The sequence below is a fragment of the Aplysia californica genome, unplaced genomic scaffold (genome assembly GCF_000002075.1).
Source record: "Aplysia californica isolate F4 #8 unplaced genomic scaffold, AplCal3.0 scaffold00328, whole genome shotgun sequence".
In the NCBI taxonomy this organism is placed as follows: Eukaryota; Metazoa; Mollusca; class Gastropoda; order Aplysiida; family Aplysiidae; genus Aplysia; species Aplysia californica.
The window spans coordinates 141428-162463 of NW_004797598.1; the positions used below are offsets into that span (position 1 = coordinate 141428).

At 39.3% G+C, this 21036-nt stretch overlaps 1 protein-coding gene across 2 annotated transcripts in view; it reads left to right on the top strand.

The window, feature by feature from the left end:
* Positions 1-20857, top strand: part of LOC101852779 (lipase maturation factor 2) — a 69118-nt gene extending 48261 nt beyond the window's left edge. The window contains exons 8-16 of one of the 2 annotated variants that reach the window (XM_013084908.2): positions 819-945; positions 2929-3081; positions 3410-3515; positions 5984-6083; positions 10318-10433; positions 16127-16260; positions 17331-17559; positions 18029-18128; positions 18884-20857. In XM_013084908.2, coding sequence (XP_012940362.1) covers positions 819-945; positions 2929-3081; positions 3410-3515; positions 5984-6083; positions 10318-10433; positions 16127-16260; positions 17331-17559; positions 18029-18128; positions 18884-19039 — 1221 coding nt within the window. In that variant the 3' untranslated portion in view covers positions 19040-20857. Of the gene's footprint in view, positions 1-818; positions 946-2928; positions 3082-3409; positions 3516-5983; positions 6084-10317; positions 10434-13086; positions 13203-16126; positions 16261-17330; positions 17560-18028; positions 18129-18883 lie in introns of both variants that reach the window. The other variant, XM_035970850.1, reaches the window with a different exon arrangement.
* Positions 20858-21036: the final 179 nt, after the last annotated feature.

Here is a 21036-nt window from a genome sequence, read left to right on the forward strand (position 1 = left end):
CCCTCCCGAATCTAATCCTCAATGTGTGTATGGACATTTGTTCGATTTCGGTACCTCGAGAGGGACTTCTGTTTGCCCTATAATACATTAATCTGGATAGGCTACTGTTGTCGGGGTGGGTGGTTGGCGGATGCTCTGGTGTTGTTTTCTCATTCTTTCCTATCAACGTCTATCGTCTTTATCTCTCCTCCTTCTTTTCTTTAAATGTTTGTTACTGTCTTGTTACACCTATAATTTTCGGCACTTATATGACCTTCTTGGTATTGCAAGTGCCGTAAAACTCTTACTAAAACTATAACTCGATCCCGGTACCTCAAGAGGGGCTTCTGTATAACAGTACATTAATCTGGGTACTGTTATCAGGGTGGGTAGTTGGCGGATGCTCTGGTGTGGTTTACTCCTTCTTTCCTATCGAGGTAATGTTTATTTACATCAAATTTTTAGTATTTTAGCATTTTAATAAGGATGTTGACCAATATCGGGCTGTACAGCGTACTGTTGTGAACAGAACAAACCTTTTTGCGCACACCTCTAATCTTCAGCACTTATATGACCTTATTGTGTTGCAAGTCAGACTTAAATGTCTTATGTTTAAGAACATTTTGATATTTTACTCTTGTGGGTGGTTGGTGGGTGCTTAGATGTGATCTGCTCCTTCTTTCTTATCAAACATCTGTGGTATTTATCTCCCTTCTTTTTTTGTATTTATAACTGTCTGTAACTCTTCTAATTTTTGGCTCTTAAAGGACCAAATTGTGTCGCAAGTCCTGTAAAACTCTTACTAAAATAATACTTTTTTTTTCTGTCTCTTCTCTCAGGTTCTGCTGCAGATGATGATCATTGTGACAGGCAACTACAACTTCTTCAACCTGCTGACCATCACACTGTGCATTTCCCTGCTGGACGACTCCTTCTGTATGTTCTCTCAGCCCAAGTATAAAAAAGGTTTGTCAGTCAGGCATTCTGTCTGTTTTATTCCAGTAAAAGTAAAGTTGTTCCCGCATCCGATCCGGACATTGGGGATTGCTTGTTAGTGAGACAACTTCCTGGGCCTTCGGCATATTGTGGTAGGTTGGCCAGTTCCTTTCCACGCTGCCTTTACTTCCCTAACTGTACTGCTGGGTGGGCAGGAATGGACAAAAAAATCAGTGTCCGAACCGAGGTTCAAACCTGGACTTTCTGTATCGGAGACAAGCGCACTAACCACTCCGCCACCACTCCCTTTTTATTCCATTACAGGAGTAATGATTAGTAATGACAGATAACATTTGTATAGCGCAAATTCCCGCCCAACAGCAAGCTCTATGCGCTTTACAATCTATTTTAGATTAGGACAAGACTTTTACAAGTCCAGCTGAAGAACAAGAACGGTTGTGTTAGTTTCGGTGGAACAAGAATACAATTGAAACTGTCCAACGCGGCCACCGTTTTGTCAAGATACAGTGGTCGGTTGTCTTAGACAGACTGACGTTGTGGGTAGTGTCATTATAATACAGAAGAAAAATGCAGGTCAGGAAATACGAAGTATGGCATAAGAGCGGATGAAGCTAGTGTAAATAATATTTTGTCTTTGTAATTTTGTTTGTTCAGGTACCCATGTCACTCTTCATGAAGTTTTCAGTTTATGCGAAGGTATGCTCATCCAAAACATAGGTTTGTGCTGTTAATTCAGGCTTAGCTTAATTTAGTTGTTTCAATGCAGACTGGTGCATTAATGGCCAGAGATAGTTTTCGCTTTTGAGGTAACCAAGCCCCTTGATTTCTGTAAAGTTTTCCATGTGTGTATCTAAGACCATTTTTGCAATGCATGATAGGTGTTGAGTGCAGTGCCAACAGACATATCTGTTCTAAAGAAATATATCTTAGCTTTTTAAACCCTGAGTTCTTTCCACCGTTTGCCGGAGTTTTTTGTACAGTCACCCAAACCTGGTCCACTATGTCTGGTTATAATCCCAAAAGCTTGCCTTCAACTTCTTAATTGCGAAAACAAAGGCTTAGTCATTACTAAAAAAACTTGGTTCAGGAAAAGTTCCGAAACACAAGTAAAATACTAGTACTAAATTAAACGAAACAGTTGTCACTAGTACTGGACGCTCCCAGCGTCCTGCTTGTGGGGTTTAAAGAATTAAGAATGGTTGGATGTGTACAACTTCAGAGTGATTTGAGTGTATAAATTTTTTTTTACAGCAGATAGTTAAAGGGCGCCACTTTCAGGCCGTATTGCTTTTCAGACATCGGAAATCACCTTTCTCCATTCATTCCGTTGCTCGATTACTCTCTATAAAGCTACGATATCTTAATCTTTCCAGGTCACCCTTCTTTTTAGGCTTCTCTTTTCTCAAACTATACTAAAGGTTGAGTCTTTAATTCCCTTTTGGGGGCCCTCGTGGCCTGGAGGTTATGGTGTTGGCCTCTCATTGTAAAGTCCCGGGTTAGAATCCAGGTAGTGACCGAACAATTTTCTTCTCTAAAATTGTCTCCATTCACCTCCTTTCCTGCTCTCTAGCAACGTTCTGTCATCTGCTTTCATCTCCTCTTTCTGCCCCCACCCCTCACTCCTTTGCCCCCTCCTCTGGGCTCCTGACTACTACTACTCCTTGGCTCCTTACTGCTTCTTTCAGCCACACCCCTGATCTTCTGGTAGGAAAGATCTACACCTAGCCTTCTTGGACAAGGGCGAACAATTTCGGAGGGCACGTGTGCAAGTTGCGCATGATAAAGATCCTTTGGTGGTCTAAAATCAATAAGAGTAAGCTTCGGCCGCCACCCGGGCAAAATTCAAAATTTCTTACCAATTAAAAATGTTTAGTGTGTCCTGCGCGCTCATTTGACCGTATGCAGTTGCACGCGACGTAAAACACTTACCAAAAACCCCCCCCCAAAAAACCTCTCTTTTAGCCTCTGACCATCTGTATTTGATCTGTCCAGTGAGTTCCAAGAAGAAGTCGGTGGCCTGGAGCGGTCTGAGCGGCGTGGCCAACTACCTGTTCCCCCTGGTGGTGCTGGGATACATCGGCTACCAGACCGTGCTACTGTTTAACATCAAGCTCAACCCAGACTTTACAGTGCACTCAAAGATCGGTGAGTTATATATGTCAGCAAAGTAGGGAGATTTATTTGTTTTATATACTTTTACTGACATAACGATGGAGGCATAAAAAAAACATCAAAATATTTTAAAAAATCTCTAGAAGGTTGTAAAAGAAGCAGGACCTACCTGACCCCCCTTCCCCTCCTTTCACGCACACACACACACACACACACACTCACTCACACACACAGACACACACACTCACACACATACACACACACACACACGCACACACATGTTGGATAAAAAGAAACAGATGGGGGCCTCAAAAACACCTACATGAAAAAAAAACAACCCCAAAAACCTGTCTATCTTCAGCCTTCAGTGAGCAACAGTTTACCAGATGGCTGGAGACCGTGATGCCGTACACCATCTATTTGGGAGCAGCCTCTCTGGGCTTCGAGGTGGTGGTCTCTTTGGTCAGGTAAGGGCTCAGAATTGTGTTGTCACACTTTTTTGTTGTCAGCAAATAGTTTTTTGTGGGTGGTTGGCGGGTGCTCTGGTGTGGTTTGCTTCTTCTTTCCTATCAAACATCTATCGTCCTTATCTCCCCTTTTTCTTTTTTATGTTTGTTACCCTCTCGTAACACCTCTGATCTTCTGGCGCTCCTATGACCTTATGCAGCTGCGAGCGCCGTAAAACCTGTACTAAAACTACTGTATAAAGTTGAGAGGAAATTTTGCGGGAAAGGAAGTAGAAACCTTATCGTGTAACAGCCAGGTTCATCGTCATCCAGTGCCAGATCTGCGACAGACATCGGCGATCATGGTTTTCCATTCATTCCTTTGCTCGGATGCTCTCAAAAAAGCTACGTTTCCCTGGTCTTTTCCTGTTACCCATTTGTTTAGGTTCCCTTAGTATGTTGTTCTGGGCCTACCCCTGCCTCGCTTGCCCTCAATTTTGCCAGTGAGAGATAGAAGTTCAAGACCCTTATGTCTATTCAGGTGTCCCAAAAACTGCATTTGTCGTTTCCTGATTGTTTTTAACATTGAGCGTCCCACGTGGGCTTCATCAAGCACTACCTCATTTGATTTCTTTTCCTTCCACGATACTCTTAGCAGTCTCCTAAGAAACCACATTTCTGTTGCTTCTAATACCTGCTTCTAAGCCTGGTTACGTAGTAATAAATTTGTCTCACAATGCGGTAAAATCAGGCGCTTGTGAGCTTTGGTGGGCTCTTGAAGTTCTTGGTATCGTCTGAAGGCTTGTTCATTTGTCTTGCTTTTGATAAAAAAAATATACCCATCTATCTTGAACAAAAGTCGAAAGTGTTTATAAAATTGAGAGAAAATTTTTCTGGAGAAAAAAAAAAGTAGAAACCATTTGTGCAACAGCCTGGTTACGTAGAAATATAATTTTGGTCGTTTTAAAAGGACAAAGTTGTTGAAGTACAGTTGAAGTTTTCTAAGATGGCGGCCTTTAGTCCAGGAGAAAAAACCCCCCAAAAACGGTCGTCTTAAACAGGTGGACCTCTTACGCAGTGTCGTTATAATGCATAATTAATTATGTGAGAGTTGAGAGGTGTAACTCTCATAATTGAAGATGGATTGCTTTTTATTTTTTATTGTCCAATTTTTGGCTATTAAAGGAAATTGTTAATCCCCCCCCCCCCCGACTTGGCCCAGTGACGGAAATATGCAATGTTTGACTTGACCCATGATAAGAGATATGTGCACTACTTGTAATTTTTCATTATGGATACTGTAGTGTAAAAAAAACCCCAACAAACCAAAGGGGGGTTGGGGGAAATACGAGGTGGCTGTTTGTACAGGTGATTGTTTTATACAGTTGGCTGTTAAAGCAGGTCCGACTGTATTTGTGGGAATTGTTTGTCTTAAAATTAGAGATGCAAAGATCTTGCAGGGTGACCAGAGGGCGTCCCTGGCACGTCCTTCCTCACCAACCATCAGTCATGTCTATTGGTCTGCCTTGCTTTTTTTTCTGCCCTGCTTTTTCCCAGACTTAAACTGCTGTTAAGTAGACTCTGTGCTCTCGAAGCTAGAGAGGTGAGCAGAGTAAGTCTGATTCCCTGTAAGGACTTCTCTGTTGACATCCACCCCTTGGCGCTCATATGACCTTATGCAGTTGCGAGCGCGGTAAAACCTCTACTAAAACAAAACAAACAACTGTTATGATTTATAATATAATATAGATTGTAATACCGAGTGTCCTTTGGGGGATCAGTTCTCTAACACACACTGTTTGACGACTCGCAGCCTTGAAAACAAACACGCTTGTTTTTGAAGGTCACCTTTGGCTTTGTTCGGTTTGTGCCACGATGGTTGCCTTTCTCCCTCAAACTGGCTACCAAACCAAACCGTACCGAACCGATCCAGTCCGATCATGCCAATGGACACTGGGTATAATGGGCATAGAGCTTGCGAGGAACTAGAGCGAGGATATTATCTATACAAATGCTGTTTATTTATTATTATTTTAGTATTATCACGGCAATGTGCTTATCTTTAATTTGCTCCCCCAGTCCTTTCAGGTCGCAGAAGTTTTGTGATACGCTCTACACAAATGCTGGTTTTTAAATAATTTTATATATTTTATGACTATGTCCTGTGCTAGTCTTTAACTCGCCCCCACCACCTCCTCCCCTCCTCCCCCCTCCCCCACCCACTACCACCACCTTCCCCTCTCATGTGCTAATCTTGAACTCACCCTCCCCTCCTCCTCCTCCCCTCCTCCCCCCTCCCCCGCCAATCCTTTCATGCCTCAGGAGTCTTGTGATATGCACTACACAAATGCTGTTTATTGTATAATTTTATATATTTTATCATTATGTCGGTGTGCTAATCTTGAACTCACCCTCCCCTCCTCCTCCTCCCCCACCCCCCCCCATCCCCCTCCTCCTCCCCCTCCCCCGCTACTCCTTTCCTGCCACAGGAGTGTTGTGATGGAGAGAGGCGCCGTGCGGAAGCTGATGTGCCTGGCTGGGACCGTCGTGTTTTCTCTGTTTGCCGTCTTCATCTTCACCGTCACTCTGGTGAGCCATTTGTTCATCTTATCACCATCAATGAACGGTCACAGTGACTGTTTGTGCAGGACAGAGTCTTACACTTATAAATGGTCTCTTTTAAGGACAAGCGGGCTAACCCAGATTTTGGGGGTTTCCAGAAATCTTGACCTACCCCAAAAGTGGGCATTTCCCTACGTAAAGGAGAAGTTTGGTGTCATTGGTGTGTATATTTGTTTGGTTATAGAGAAAACTCTCCTTGTCTTTTAAAGAAACTGAAAAAGGGTCCAGACGCTTTACCTTCCATTTTCTCAAAGCAGCATTTTTCAGGATAGACCACTTGTGTTTAAAAGTGACCAAATGTGAAGCAGCGTAGTGCAATCAGGCGCTTGTCAAAGTAATGTAATCAAAGAAACAGCATTCTTTCTGGTCGTCAGGCAAATTTTTTCGATTATTCTTTTTTTTGGCTCAATACCTTCTATACCCATTTAAAACACATTTCTACGTTGTAAATTTGCTGTTCCCAAAGACTCTCAAGCCTTGGAAGTCACTAGATTTGGGGGGCCATTTTCTCATTAATTTTACCTCTGAAAGCAGGCTACCCCCACCTCCTTTAATCATAAATATCTCGAGCTCTATTCAAGATAAATGCATATTTTTTCCTCTAAAGCTAGACAAATGAACACTGTTTAAGATGGTATCAATAACTCCACATGCCTAGTATTGACGAGCGCCTGATTCCTCCGCGTCGTGACACAAATAATGAATAATAAGTTACATTTTTATTGGTCCCAGAAGTGCAATTTGGTTTACAATGGCAAACATACATACGTGCATAAATACATAATTATAAATACACACTTACATTAATACCAAAACATATACATGATTGATACACAATATTACACCTATACAGAACAATTTCACAACCATGGCAATATGTGAATGGTTGGTTTCTGTGGGTGCCTCACAGTCTGACAGGCTGCATGTTCATAGGGGGACTGGATTGGTGAATTGGATTGGGTTGGAGAATCAGATTGAAATTGGATTGGGTTGGAGAATCAGATTGAATTTGATTGGGTTGGAGAATCAGATTGAATTGGATTGGGTTGGAGAATGGGATTGAATTGGATTGGGTTGGAGAATCAGATTGAATTGGATTGGGTTGGAGAATCAGATTGAATTGGATCCTTTAGAGGTTGTACTTGACTTTTGCATGAACTCTTTAAATTAAAAAAAAAATGACTTTTTGCATTGTTTCCGAGCATCTGGTTTGTTTGATGCAATTTTAAAAGAAAATGAGAAAGTTTCACATCAGTGTCAGTCTACGTTTAATCATATATCAGTATGTCAATGCAGTTGCGATTTTGTTTTAAAAAAAACAAATTGCAACTCTGAATATAGCTTAGAAAATATGAGACAGAGCAGGCGAAGAGTAGGCTTTGGCCGTCACCCAGTCAAAATTCAAAATTTCCAACAATTGAAAATGTTTGGTGTGTCCCGCATGCTCATATGACCTTATGTTGTTGCGAGTGCCGAAAAACACTTACTTTGAGCAGGCGAAACTTTGATGTTAATATCTCGGATGGAAGAAGTACATATTGCTTATATTCGTAATGTAACTATTGGATTCCAATTGCATCTTCTGTTCAGTACAGAAGTAAATGGGACACACTCAACACTAGATTTCGTCCAACTCTAGATTTCATCCAGCGCTATGTTTCATTCTACTATAGATTTCATCCAACGCTAGGTTTCATCCAACTTTAGATTTCATCCAACGCTAGGTATCATTCAACTTTAGATTTCATCCAAAGCTAGGTTTGGTCCAACTCTAGATTTCATCCAACGCTAGGTATCATTCAACTTTAGATTTCATCCAAAGCTAGGTTTGGTCCAACTCTAGATTTCATCCAACGCTAGGTATCATTCAACTTTAGATTTCATCCAACGCTAGGTTTCATCCTACTCTAGATTTCATCCAACGCTCGATTTCATCCAACTCTAGATTTCATCTAATGCTAGGTTTCATCCTACTCTAGATTTCATCCAATGCTAGGTTTCATCCTACTCTAGATTTCATCCAGTGCTAGGTTTAATCCTACTCTAGATTTCATCCAACGCTGGGTTTCATCCTACTTTCGATTTTTCACCCAACACTACTAGGTTTCATTCAATGCTACTGGGTTTCACCCAATGCTAGGTTTCTCCTAACAAAAGGTTTCATCTGACTCAAGGTTTCACTCAACAGCTAGGTTTCACCCAATCCAACACTAAATTTGTATAACACAACACGCATAGAGTGAGCTGTCTCAATATGTGTACAGAAACTTCTTTTTAAAAAGATAAAATAAAAGAGCCTTCTAAAGTATGTGTGACTCCAAAGCTGTTCTCCTTCACTAGCAAAGGAAGAGTGAAAGCTTATTTGAGATAATTTGTAGAAATCTTTGTCTTTGAATGACAATTGTGATTTCCAGCTTGAGACTTATACTAAAACTTATTTAGTCAAAACTCATTTTGTCAAAACTCTTTTGAGAGATTTAGAGTCTACATTTTTAAAATCAAAGTTGTGATTTTCAACGTGAGACTACTATACAGGCGACTCGAGGCTTCAAATCCTTGCCTGAGTGTTTCTGAATCTTGGTTGTTTGAAATAGTGTTTACGCTTTCTACTTCGATTATAACATGGCCGGTACTTTTAAGGTTGTCCTTTTGAGTGCTCTACGTCAGGTGGAACCAAGCCTACTTTCAAACTGCTGTGTAAACTAGTAATAATGATAATAAATAAATAGTAATATTAATAAATAATAATAAAAAATAATAATAAAAAAAGAGTAATAATAAATAATAACATTAATAAAAATAATAATAATAAATAATAATAATATTCATAAAAATAATTATAATATTCATAAAAATAATAATAAGTGATAATGATAAAAATAATAGAGTGCATTTATATAGCTGTCTATCCTTTAAAAGTATAAGCTCTGAGAGCTGCATATTGATGATATAATTACTGAGAGTAAAACCTCACACACACGCAAGAAGAAACGTTTCATATAATGAAGAAAACCAGTTCTACCCCAAAAGAAAGAACTTTCTCTGCCGTACATTAATTATATACTCATAACGACACCAATGAAAACAAGACACATCAAGCACCTGCTAACACACTCCTACTAAGACTTAAATCAGTGGCGATGTGTCCACCGCGAAATAGCAGTAAAAAATATTTCACTACCTCTGAGTTAGTTCATTGGTTCAATAAATATTAAAAGATCTGCTTTTCCCAAAAGCTAACATTGCGTTGAGAGGAGCTTAGTCCTTAAATAAGAAAAGAGAAAACGTTCAAACCTGTTGTCAGTGAATACATGAAAAACAAGAGACTTTTCACAAAAGCTAACATTGTGTTGAGAGAAGTTTTGTCCGGGGGTAAACCCACTATGTCGGGGCCCTTTTTTGGTGTTAAATCTAAAAATGATAAAAATGTTATTAAATGGGTCATTAAATCGAAAGTAGCAAACCTGTTTTGATAGTTTTTCATCTAATGAATGAACTTCCAGTACAAGAGACTTGTTTTCGGCAATTCCCAAAAAGTAATTTGATGTCAAAGTCGTTGTAAAGGATTGTGCCCGAGCCGCTGTCAGCAGCTCACTGGCACAGTGGTTTCGACTAAGGGGCGCTGGGAGCGACTTGCCGGAGATAAAGAGTTAAATAAAGAACAAACAAATATTCAAACATTTTGTTTATGAATACTTGAAAAACAAGAGAGAACAAAACTTCAGTACTACGATTTGTTGTTGAACAAAGATTGTCTGGCCTGTGTCTTTCTTTGGACTCGCCTTGTGTTCTTCATTTTGGGATGAAAAACTGTTAACCCCCGGGTTGCAAGATTAATGACAAATTTAATCTTCTTTTTGGGTGGTTGACGTGTGCTCTTGTATGGTTTGCTTCTTCTTTCTTATCTGCTTAAAAAAAGTCTATCATCCTTATTTCTCCTCTTTTTTTATTTTTATATATATATTTTTTTAAACTTTGTATGTTGCTCTCTAGTAACGTCTCTAATCCAGGCCAATTATATGACCTATTTGTGTTGGGAGTGCTGTAAAACTCTGAAACTCCTTTTTTTTACTTTGTATGTTGCTCTCTAGTAACGTCCCTAATCCTGGCCAGTCATATGACCTATTTGTGTTGGGAGTGCTGTAAAACTCTGAAACTCTGCTGACCAAAACTAAATGTTCTCCCCCCCCCCCTCTAACAGGTACCACACACCACTGTCCACAAACCGACCCAGTCAGCACTGCCTAAGCCAGTGTTGACCTACCATAGCGCGGCCAGGCCATTCCATATCACTAGCTCTTACGGGCTCTTTAGGAGGTATCTGCCGCGCCTGTCCGCACCCCAAACCCCCAACCAACCCTCCCCCCCCCCCCCACCTTTTACTCCGTAGTCTTTGCATTTTCACATTTTCACCCGTGGTGTCGTGCTCTAACTTGGTATCCAGCTTTTTTTTTCTCTCTCTCTCTGAAGTGCATGGCGCTTATTGTTTTTGGCCACACTGCGCGGTTAAGCTAGAAACTGAAAATCGATGACTGCTTAGTGTAAGCCTCCGCCATATGCCATTTTGAAAAGTGACGTATGAGGGAATCTTACGCTGAGCCGTTGAAATGTTTCCCACTCTCCGTCGCCGATGAAATTGTAGTCTTTTCGTCTCCCTTTTAATTCTTTTTTTCTATTTGGTGAGGGCACAGTTATGAATTTTTTCGTCCATACTAATTTTGTTTCCTTCCCTTTAGTCTACATAAAAGCCGTATATTTTGAGATGGATTTAGTTTTGTAATAATTCTATAGTGGTGTGTGACCTAATGTGTTGTGACCCGTGTGAGTATTGTTTTTTCTTTTTTCTTTCCATTTTTGGTTCACAAAAAGTTTAGTTTTGTCTCTAGTCGGTTGTTTTACCACACCGTCACTCTCACAGTGTGTGCATAAATTTAACAAATGATATGTTTAGGAAGAACGTTTGGCTGTCAGAGCTACTACTGGTGGAGAGTCGCGTGTAAATCAATATCATAATTGAATTTGTTTGCTCTGGGTAAGTCAACCTTACCGTAAACTTTGCTTGAAACTTCTTGTTTTGAAATTTATAGTATAGCTATTGATGCTAATAAGACTTGAAAAATGAAGATTTAGGCACTTAAAGAAATGTTTTGCAGCAAACCTACTCTTATGACGACCTGAAATTGGATTAATATCAACAAAGAAATGTTTTGTAGCAAACATACTCTTATCACGACCTGAAATTGGATCACTAACAGCAAAGAAATGTTTGAACATGTCACAACAGGAAAACTATTTTAGCGTATTGTTGGGGACATAGGTCTAGGAAGCTACTAACACCAGAGTGATAAACCTGCTTGTCGTAATAATAGACTAGTTACTGGCTTACTTGTGTATCTAGCAGGGATGCCAAATGTGTGGGTTTTTTTCTTTTTTTTTTCCGTTTTTTTTTTTCATCGGTTGGAATAGGGGAGAGGTAAGAGAGAACAATATGTTTTTGTTTGCTCATTTAAAAACTTTACAAGGTTAGGTTTAGGTGAGATGTGATGCTCCGCTCTTTTTCCATTTTTTTTTTTCAAAAATCATTTGGCATCCCTGGTCTAGCTTTGTTGTTTATATCAAATTACTTCACACCTGTAGTGCTACCGTAGTCAACGTATTGAGAATGGAGCCTTTCTTGAGAAGGTGAAGAGTAAGGATAAAGTTTACAGGAGTGGGTGGTTGGCGGGTGCTCTGGTGTGGTTTGCTCCTTCTTTCCTTTCAAACATCTATCGTCCTGACCTCTCCTCCTTCTGTTTTACTCTCTTGTAACACTTCTAATCTTCGGCACTTATATGACCTTATTGTGTTGCAAGTGCCGTAAAACTCTTACTAAAACTAAAAAGTTTACAAGAGAAGTGTTTAGCGAGCATCATAAAATTTTTTGTACCAAACTGAAACTGAACAGGAGAAGTGTTTAGTTAGAGGGAGTGTGTGTCTGCGAAGGGGAATGTGAACTGTAGTCTACGTAATTTCCGTATTACCCAAGATGGTGAATTTATTTCACATGTACATCCCTTCGTTGTCGTGAGGTTATTCGCTATAGAATGGTGATAGTAATGATACTAATAAAGATGACTTGCTTCTACTTTAGTATCCACTCCCAGGGGGCTCTAGGTGCTTAACAATAAAAATCAAACATTTGACGGCTTACACACTTACTGACATATTACCTGCATACTGGCCCATTCAGTGTACAACTATCCTTTCAAATATTATATAAGCATCCATAATCTGACAAAAGAACACAAGAAACACAAAGACAATCTTTGTTGCAGCTGATCACACTTGCTGTTGGCAGAAAATTTGGAAGTTAGTTGCTAGAGAGGGGAACATGATGGATGTATTCCTTTTTAAACATTTCAGCCACATATATAACAGTATGTGGGCATGAAATGTATTATTTTTTTCTTTTCTATTTCTTTCACTCTTTTCTCGTGTGCATTGTCTTTGAGTCTTGGAATGAGCTTGGGCGTTTTGATTTGCCTTTCCAAATTCGAGAGTACATTTTTGTCTTTGCGGGAAAAAATCCTGATGGTATCGGTTATCTTTTTGTCGTTCAGGTTTTATTTAAAAAAGGGTTGAGCTCTGTTTTGTGTAAAGGATGGATTTCAGTATGAGTCATACTATGTAGAATGTAAAGACGCTCAGTCGCTAAAGTTCTCATGAAGCAGATTCGTCTCAGAAACGCTCACTTTGTTGAAACCTTCCAAAGTTGCCCCGAAGTTCAAATCTGTATTTTCATCATACGGTATAGACCACTCTCAGTTCTGGGTTCGGAATCACATACTTTGAAACGGTCTCTGAAATCAAGCGTTTGTGAAGCTTTGCTTGACCACCTTTGCAGGCTGACAGCTGATTTTTTTTTTCTCCCTCTTTTTCCCAGTGGATTTTTCACAAAAGTGTTTTGGTACTTTTATTTTCCCCCTCGCAGGTTCCTCACAGTTACGTGAGCGATAAGGCCCACCAAGCCCTGCCCAAGTACGCCAAGACGTGGCACGATAAGCTAGAACCCTTTCAGTTGACCAGCTCGTATGGCCTGTTTAGAACGTAAGCCGACACTTCTGTGAAGAGAATCTGAAGAGGGACAGAGGGTGCAATGTGCTTTTTTAGATTGTGTGGAAAAAGAAGAGAGAAAAAAAAACCCTTTATAAGTCAGCATGAGCTGCTGTAAAAAAAAACCCACCAGAATTTGAAAACAATTCTCTCACTTCCTCAAGAAAGAGAATGAGATTGTGAATGTCATTTGCAAAGGCACCTCTGAAATGAAAATAGCGTTTGTTGAAGTGTTTCCACTCAAGTGTGAAGTATAGCTGGGTTTGATCAGTTTTAATGATGGTTTTATTATTCGTAATAACATTGCACCATCTGCCCCTTGTTCCCACCTCTGTGTTCTTGCACACTTTCGTCAGATTGCAAGCAGTCCGCACAACTTTAAGTCATTACGGAAAGCACTATGAAGATTTTACTGGCTGGCATTTGTTTTCATTTTTTTATTTTAGGAAACAGCAGCCACTTGCGGAGCTGTTAACGAAAGTGATTTGGCAGTTGTCACAATTGTTAACTTTTTAACTCATTGTTTGTGCATGTTAAGTCATAGTTTTACTTTTGGCGCTCATATGACCTTTTGTGGTTTTGAGCGCCGTAAAACCTCTACTAAAGCAAACAATAGTTTTACTTGTTAAAATGTGTTAGGCTTGTATTAAAAGATCCATTATTGTGGTCCAGACTTTGAATTGAAAGTCTTTTTTATTGTTTTAGTTCTGCGGATTGCTTTAGTCACCAGTGATATGTCTCTCTTTCCTTGTTGCATGTCGTGTGTGGCTGTATTTACAGTGGCAGACCTGTTGTGCAGCGAGTGGATTCTTCAGTTATTTTCACAATACTAATGTTAATCAGGAAGCAAAAAAACAACAACAACAACAAAACTGGCAGTAGTCATAATGTTGGTTACAACAAAGTTGGCAGCTATCAAGTTTTGGGTTGGGAGCGAGGGGGGTTGGGGGCTCTCGCTATTTACACCACATGTATGCGTGTGTGTATGATAGACGCTCTTGTGTGCTTTGCAGCTTCTACTTTTTTTCAGCATTGCTCTTACTACCCTAAGCTGTTTCTGGCAAAATGTATCCACTTTTATGCTGACTTACTGGACTATGACTGACATACTGGAACAAAATGTTCACATTTATTATTTTGTAAGATGTAGGTGGATTATTTTCCACTGCTCAAAAGTCTCACAGTACTTTAGTATAACACTTTCCTTGGCTTGTGCCAATAGAGCTGTTTTTTATTTTTAAAATGTTGAATAAGTGAGCAGAATTTGTGATCTGGAAAGAAGTAAGATTCCCTTTACTTGTTCCCGATACTCCATCAGCTCTTCTAACTTTTATATATTTTTATCACTTTTCATGCATTTCCCCAAGATCAGTGTTGTATTAAAACGCTTCCAGTGCTTATTTTTTGTTTTATTGTTTTTGTGCGTGGCTTGGGATTCAGTTTTTGCATGCACCCTTAACTTACACTTTGTTGGATTTGGGCTTTCTAATTGTTTTCTTTTTCTTTCGCTTTTAACAGGTTTATCTTTGTTCCCAGTTGTTATTTTTTTTCTAGATTCCTAAGTACATATGTATTGCTTTTTTCCATTAATATTTATTACTTAAGATTTTATGTGATCATTGTATAGAAAAATCCACACTTAACTGAATTTGTTTAATATCATATGTTTATTTTTTATTTGAATAGTTAGCATTGTTAAAACAATTTTGTAGCTTTTACAATAATGTTTATTGCTGAAAATGTTATGTGATGATTAATAAGAAAGCCACACATAAGGGGAGTTGTGTCGATAAATCTAACTTTACATGCTTGTCTTTGATTTAGATTGTGTTAAACCATGTTGAAAGAAGGGTGAAATTTCTATGTTTGATTGAAATAAAATGTTAATGGTCTATTCTGATTTTGGGATTATTTTTAAAATGTTATACATATTCTTACACATTACTACACATACTTGCTAAGTAGAATTGTTTGTAAAAGAACTTGGACTGTTCATTTCATTCAGGAGCAGTGAAAGTAGGCCTATTGCTGTTAAGAAGTAAAAGAATAAGGAAACAGATAAAGTTTTCTACGTTTTCGTGATAAAAGTTTATTTATTTTCTTTTACATTTTCTTTTGTGTTGTATTCTCAATGTCTAAAAGAGAATTGCTTTGCAGTTGGGTTTTTTTTTTAAATATCAATGCTCGCATCATTTGTTATAATTTGTAGATGCTTTCATGGCTCTGAACTATAATGTCAGAACTTTTGATAGGTCTATATAACAAAAATCTGAGCTCAAATTTGAACTATTACTGTCGGGAACAAGTTTTTTCCCCTTGTGTCTTTTTCATAAAGTCGTACTGATTGTGTTTGTAGAAATATTGGGATTGTATTAAGGTTGTAAATATTATATCTATATATAGAATAATGTTTCTGACTATCTATCTTGTTTGTATGTTGTGGGGGAGGACAATATGATAACGATGTTGATTTTGATAAAATTAAAGGGGTGGTGGTGAGGGGGGGGGGGGGTGGAAACCAGTTAACCGGGTACACTTACCTTGATTTATTTAACACTTTGCCATCACAAGGCTCATATAGTAAAATCCCTTGCCATCAAAGGCAAAGACATTTGGGGGAAAATACAGAGAAACTGGGTGGTAAACATTGCCGATCAGTGAGATTTGACAGCAAAGGGTTAATGAGCTCTAGCTGAACTCAATGATACTTGAGGGTGGTTGGCAGGTGCTCTGGTGTGGTTTACTCCTTCGTTCCTATCAATCATCTATCGTCCTTATCTCCCCTCCTTCTTTTTTGTGTTTGCTTCTCTCTTGTAACACCTCTAATCTTCGGAACTAATATGACCCTTAATGTGTTGCAAGTGCTGTAAAACTCTTAACTAAAGCTTAAACTAACTCTATGATGCTTTCCCTCACAGGATGACTGGCGTAGGCGGCCGCCCTGAGCTCATAGTCGAGGGCCATGCAAGTGAACGAGCAGCCACCAAGGACTGGAAAGCGTACGAGTTTTTGTACAAGCCAGGCAATGTGTCTGCCGCCCCTCCTGTTGTTGGTGAGAATTTATTCCTTCCCCCCCCCCCCCCCGCCTCTGAAGTTTCAGTATGGATGACGAGAACAGGTCAAGATAATGTCACTTTTTTTTTTTTAAGCATCCGAGCAAAGGAAGGAATGGAGAGCCATGATTGTAGATGTCTGTCACAGAGCTTGCACTTGATGATGAGGATGATAGTTTCATTCTGTTTGAATGTCAACTTATCATTTGATAAAATTGTAATAGTAGATGTTTTACACCCCTATGAACACAATTTAAATAATTTAAAAGGTTAGGCTAACACTAACAATGTCACCTTAGCAGAGACTGAGCCCACCTTTTCGGAACTGCACGGTGACTGTAAAGATGGTTCCAGTAGGGAACGGGATAGAGGGTGACCATGTCCCTCGTGACTCATTGGAGCAGAGGAAGATAGGGCTAACGCTAACATTACTTAAACGCAATCTCTCATCATCACTCATCACCACCATTATAGCTAAAATCATCACCGCTCTCTGATCAGTGACTTACATCTATAATCCTGGAATCTCTATCTGCCATTACAGTTACTTGTTATACTAAGTATGCACGTAATACACTATTGGACACTATCATATGCACTTTTTTCTTCTAATCTGATAGCGTCAATCTCATATAAATGGCCAAGAGCAACAAAAAAATCTTTTAAAATGCGGGCTTCTTCGCCTTTGGTTGAGAGGGATAGAACATCCAATCAGAAATATGTTTTTAAAGGGACATAAAAGATATTGAGCCCAAAACAAAACTTGATCAAAATTGGCCAATGGGTGGAAAAAATACCAACTTCTTCGATTTTATCATTATATTTTAACAAGTTCCTGATCTCACCGCAACGCCAAACATTTTGCTCCTGTGGGTGGTTGGTGGGTGCTCTGGTATAGTTTGCTTCTTCTTTCCTATCAAACATCTATCGTCCTTATCTACCCCTTTTTAAAAAAATGTTTGTTACTCTCTTGTAACACGTCTAATCTTCTGGCGCTCATATGACCTTATGCAGTTGCGAGCGCCGTAAAACTTCTACTAAAACTTTAAAAAATGTTGCACCCTGACAGCCCCTCATCAGCCCCGCCTGGACTGGCAGATGTGGTTCGCAGCCCTGGGCAACTACCAGGGCAACTCGTGGTTCCTGAACGTGGTCTACCGTCTGCTGCAGAACGAGCCCGACGTCCTTGAGCTGATCGCCCACAACCCCTTCCCGGAGGAGCCGCCCAAGTACATCCGCGCCACACTCTACCACTACCACTACACCAGCCCCAAGGACTGCGCTGGCAAGGCTAACTGGTATGTTGGACGGGGAATTTTTATTTAAATAGAATTTTAAAATCTTTTTATTATTTAAAAAAGTTTTTTTAATATATTGCTATACGGAGCAAGGATGTTGTTTTTCCAGGTTTAATTTACCTACCTCTCCCCCCCCCCCCCCCCCCCCCCCAATATTTTCACTGAAAACTGAAACAAGGAACGTTAGGGAATTTTTTTCTCCAGAAAATAGGATACAGATGAAATCCAGAAATCTACGTCATTTTTTTCAAGCAAAAACGAAGGTAAAATGAATAGCTATTATTCTCAGCATTTTGTTTTCTGTTTAACCCCATATTAGTTGTGTCTATTTTAACTGTCTTTATATTTGCAAATGCAATGTAAGCTTATGCGTTTACAAACCATATCATTTTTCCGGGTTGATCAGTTTCACATGCTGTGTTGGCAAAGGGTATAGAAAATAAATGCCTATCTAATATTGTCCTTGCAGTGCTTGGTGGAAGAGAGAGAAGAAGGCGGAGTACCTTCCTGCACTGGCTATGTCAGACAAGTCATTCCAGGATTACCTCAAGCATGTCAAGTTGGCTGATGTGAGTATTTAATGAATTACATTGGAGTATGTTTGAACCGAACGTTAATGATCCGAAAACAGCGGTAAACCAAATATTTCAATTTTTGTGCAGTCTCACTTTAGAGACTTTCGAGCCTTTCTCATTCCGTATCCTTTGCACCCCTGAGCCCTTTTGAAGTGCAGGAAGTGTTGATAGAAAGAACAAAGTTGCTCCAAAATAAAGCATAAAATGTTCAAGAAGGACGGGAAGCTTTTCAAGTACATTTACGCAAAATTGTCGTTTTAGGAAAATTTCACCTTATGATGGGTTTCCTCAGAGTTTCATACATAGATCTTTATTAATCCAAACTTGGAACAAAGAGTTTCTGTCTGTGTGGTTACAGCAGTGAAGTTGTTATTGTGTTTGAGTGGATTGAAATTTTCATTCCTATTATGTTTTATACACTCTGAATGTTTATTCACTCATTATCATAAATCGCATTTCTACAGAGATGGAGTAAAGTTTTTGAGTTATTTTATCTTTATCAAACACTTTGTTTCAAACTGAAAATGGGTGCTCTCTGTTAACTTGGTTGGTATCACGTAGGACATCGGAGCAGATGGCCCTGGTTCAAATTGCGGGATTTTCTAACTGAGGTCATTTTGTATCAGAGACAGACATTAAATTTTGAGGTTCCCGTCTCATAATTAACCTAATAGTGATGTTAGGAGGCGTTATAAGCCCATACTCTTACTTTTTGCTGAAAGCTGGAAAATGTTTTTTTTTCACCTCAGGATGACGCACCCAGAAAGTTTCGCGCTGACAACTGGCTGGCGAAGGCGATCGTGTGGCTGAGGGAGCTGATTGGCCAGCCAGAAGGGTTGGGCTTCACCGTCTCCGTCTTTGGGTCCGCCATACTCGTCATGTTTTTGAACAGAGCTCTTTTCTGATTCCTGAGTCGGTTGTCTGCTTGCTTACATGTGTGTGACTTTGCGAAAGTGTGGGTTTCATTTATTTATTGATTTAATTAATTTTTTTTTGGGTGGAGGGGTGTTGGGAAAGTTGTTGGAATTGCATATTTTGTGTGAAAGCACAGGTTTTGAGAGGTTTGGGGGGGGGGGGGAGATTGTTGGAAATACTGCTTGGTTTTGTTATTAATTCAGAAGGATGTGCTTCTGGCTTTGTGTGGGTGTGTGTTGTACTTCATGGAGAAAAACAGAAAGTGCTCTGAAAAATTCCTTTGCTGAACAAGAGCTCGCATTGTGTGAAGTCTCATTAAGTGGAAAAACGTGTATTACAACGTTATGTCGTATTCGGGGGGAAAAAATCTTTCTTGCCTAACGTCACACTCATTAATTGAAGTGTTCTAGTCTTTTGCCTTTTTTCTTTTCACATTTAATTTCTTTCTTTTCTCTCTCTTTTTACAAGTTTCATTTGAGATTTTGTGTCTTCATTACTTTGAAACAGATTATTTTCAAGATTATGGTGTCTATGTGATTGATGTTTTCCGTATCCATTCATTCGATTCTTTTGGAACAAGTTTTTAAACCATTTTTTAAATGTTACTTTGGTTAAGTATGTGCCATCCTTATGACTGTTTTGTCTTTTAAGTTATTGCAGAGTTTTGAGAATACTTTCATCATCCATTTGTTTGATATGATTGTTTATAGGCTAAAACAGCACCTGGACATGGATGGCTGGTGCCCCTATAAATAAATCATTGATGGTCAAGGTCATGATTGTTTATCTAACATCAGTTTGTTCGAACTGTTGTTAATGACAATTAGTGAATGGTATGTCAACTCCACAGAAATGTTCTGTCAATTTACAACTCATTCTCTTTTTTTGGGGGGCTCCGACATTTTTGTGTCAGGTTAGTTATAACTTTGTTTTTTTACAAAGTGATATTGAAAAGAGTTATTCTATATTTCGGCTTATTTCTCAACCCTAAACCTACTGCCCGACCACGCAAGCCATCTGAAGTCATTCCATGTTAAGGCTTTTGCTCCTGTGTGCGTTCCTGATGGCATAGTAAACCAAGAGACTGTCCCTAGAGCATATTATGTGAAGCATCGTGGTGAAATCAGGCGCTCGTCAAAATAATTAAATGGAAGAAATGGGCATTTTTTTTGCTAGTTTGGCAATTTTTTAAAGTTTTTTTATATTTTGGCTCAACACGTTTATGTCCATACCAAAAACACATTACTATGTGAATTTGACTGAAAACGTTGATTAATGGCACAAAATATGTAGTTTTTCAGTTTTGAGGGACTCACAAGCTATTGAAGTTATCGAAATTTGGTGGCAATTTTTTCGCTAATTTTTTCACTGAAATCAGACGACCCCACCCCCTTCAATGGTAAATATCTGGACTTCTAATCATGATAGATGGGTATTTTTTTCCTTGAAAGCAAGGCAAATGAATAAGCTTTCAGATCGTACCAATAACTCAAACTGCACATGCCCGAATATTGACGAGCGCCTGATTCCCCCGCGTTGAGACACACATATGTTTCAAGCAGCTAACCCAGCAGTGGAGATTCTTATGTTGTCTCTCATTTGATGTCTTTTTTGTTCCATCCTTCTTTAAAGCAAAGAGTGGCGTTTTCCAATTTTGGATGCTGAAAGGTGTGTATGTTTTTAGAGATATTAAAATGGACACCAGCTTGAGGGAAAAAAAGTGTCATTGTGTGTACTCATGATTATTTTATAAATTGCTAGGACCTTTTAGTACTTGAGGTTGGGCAAAAAAAAAAAAACAGCAACAAAAAAACAACTACAAAAAACCCCCCAACCCAACCCAACTTTATGTTGAGTGTTTTGTCTGCTCAGCCATCAGTTGAAATGCGCTGTTCCTCTCGTCATAGATTTGTGGTAGTTGGTTGGCGGGTGCTCTGATGTGGTTTGCTTCTTCTTTCCTATCAATCATCTATCATCTTTATCTCCA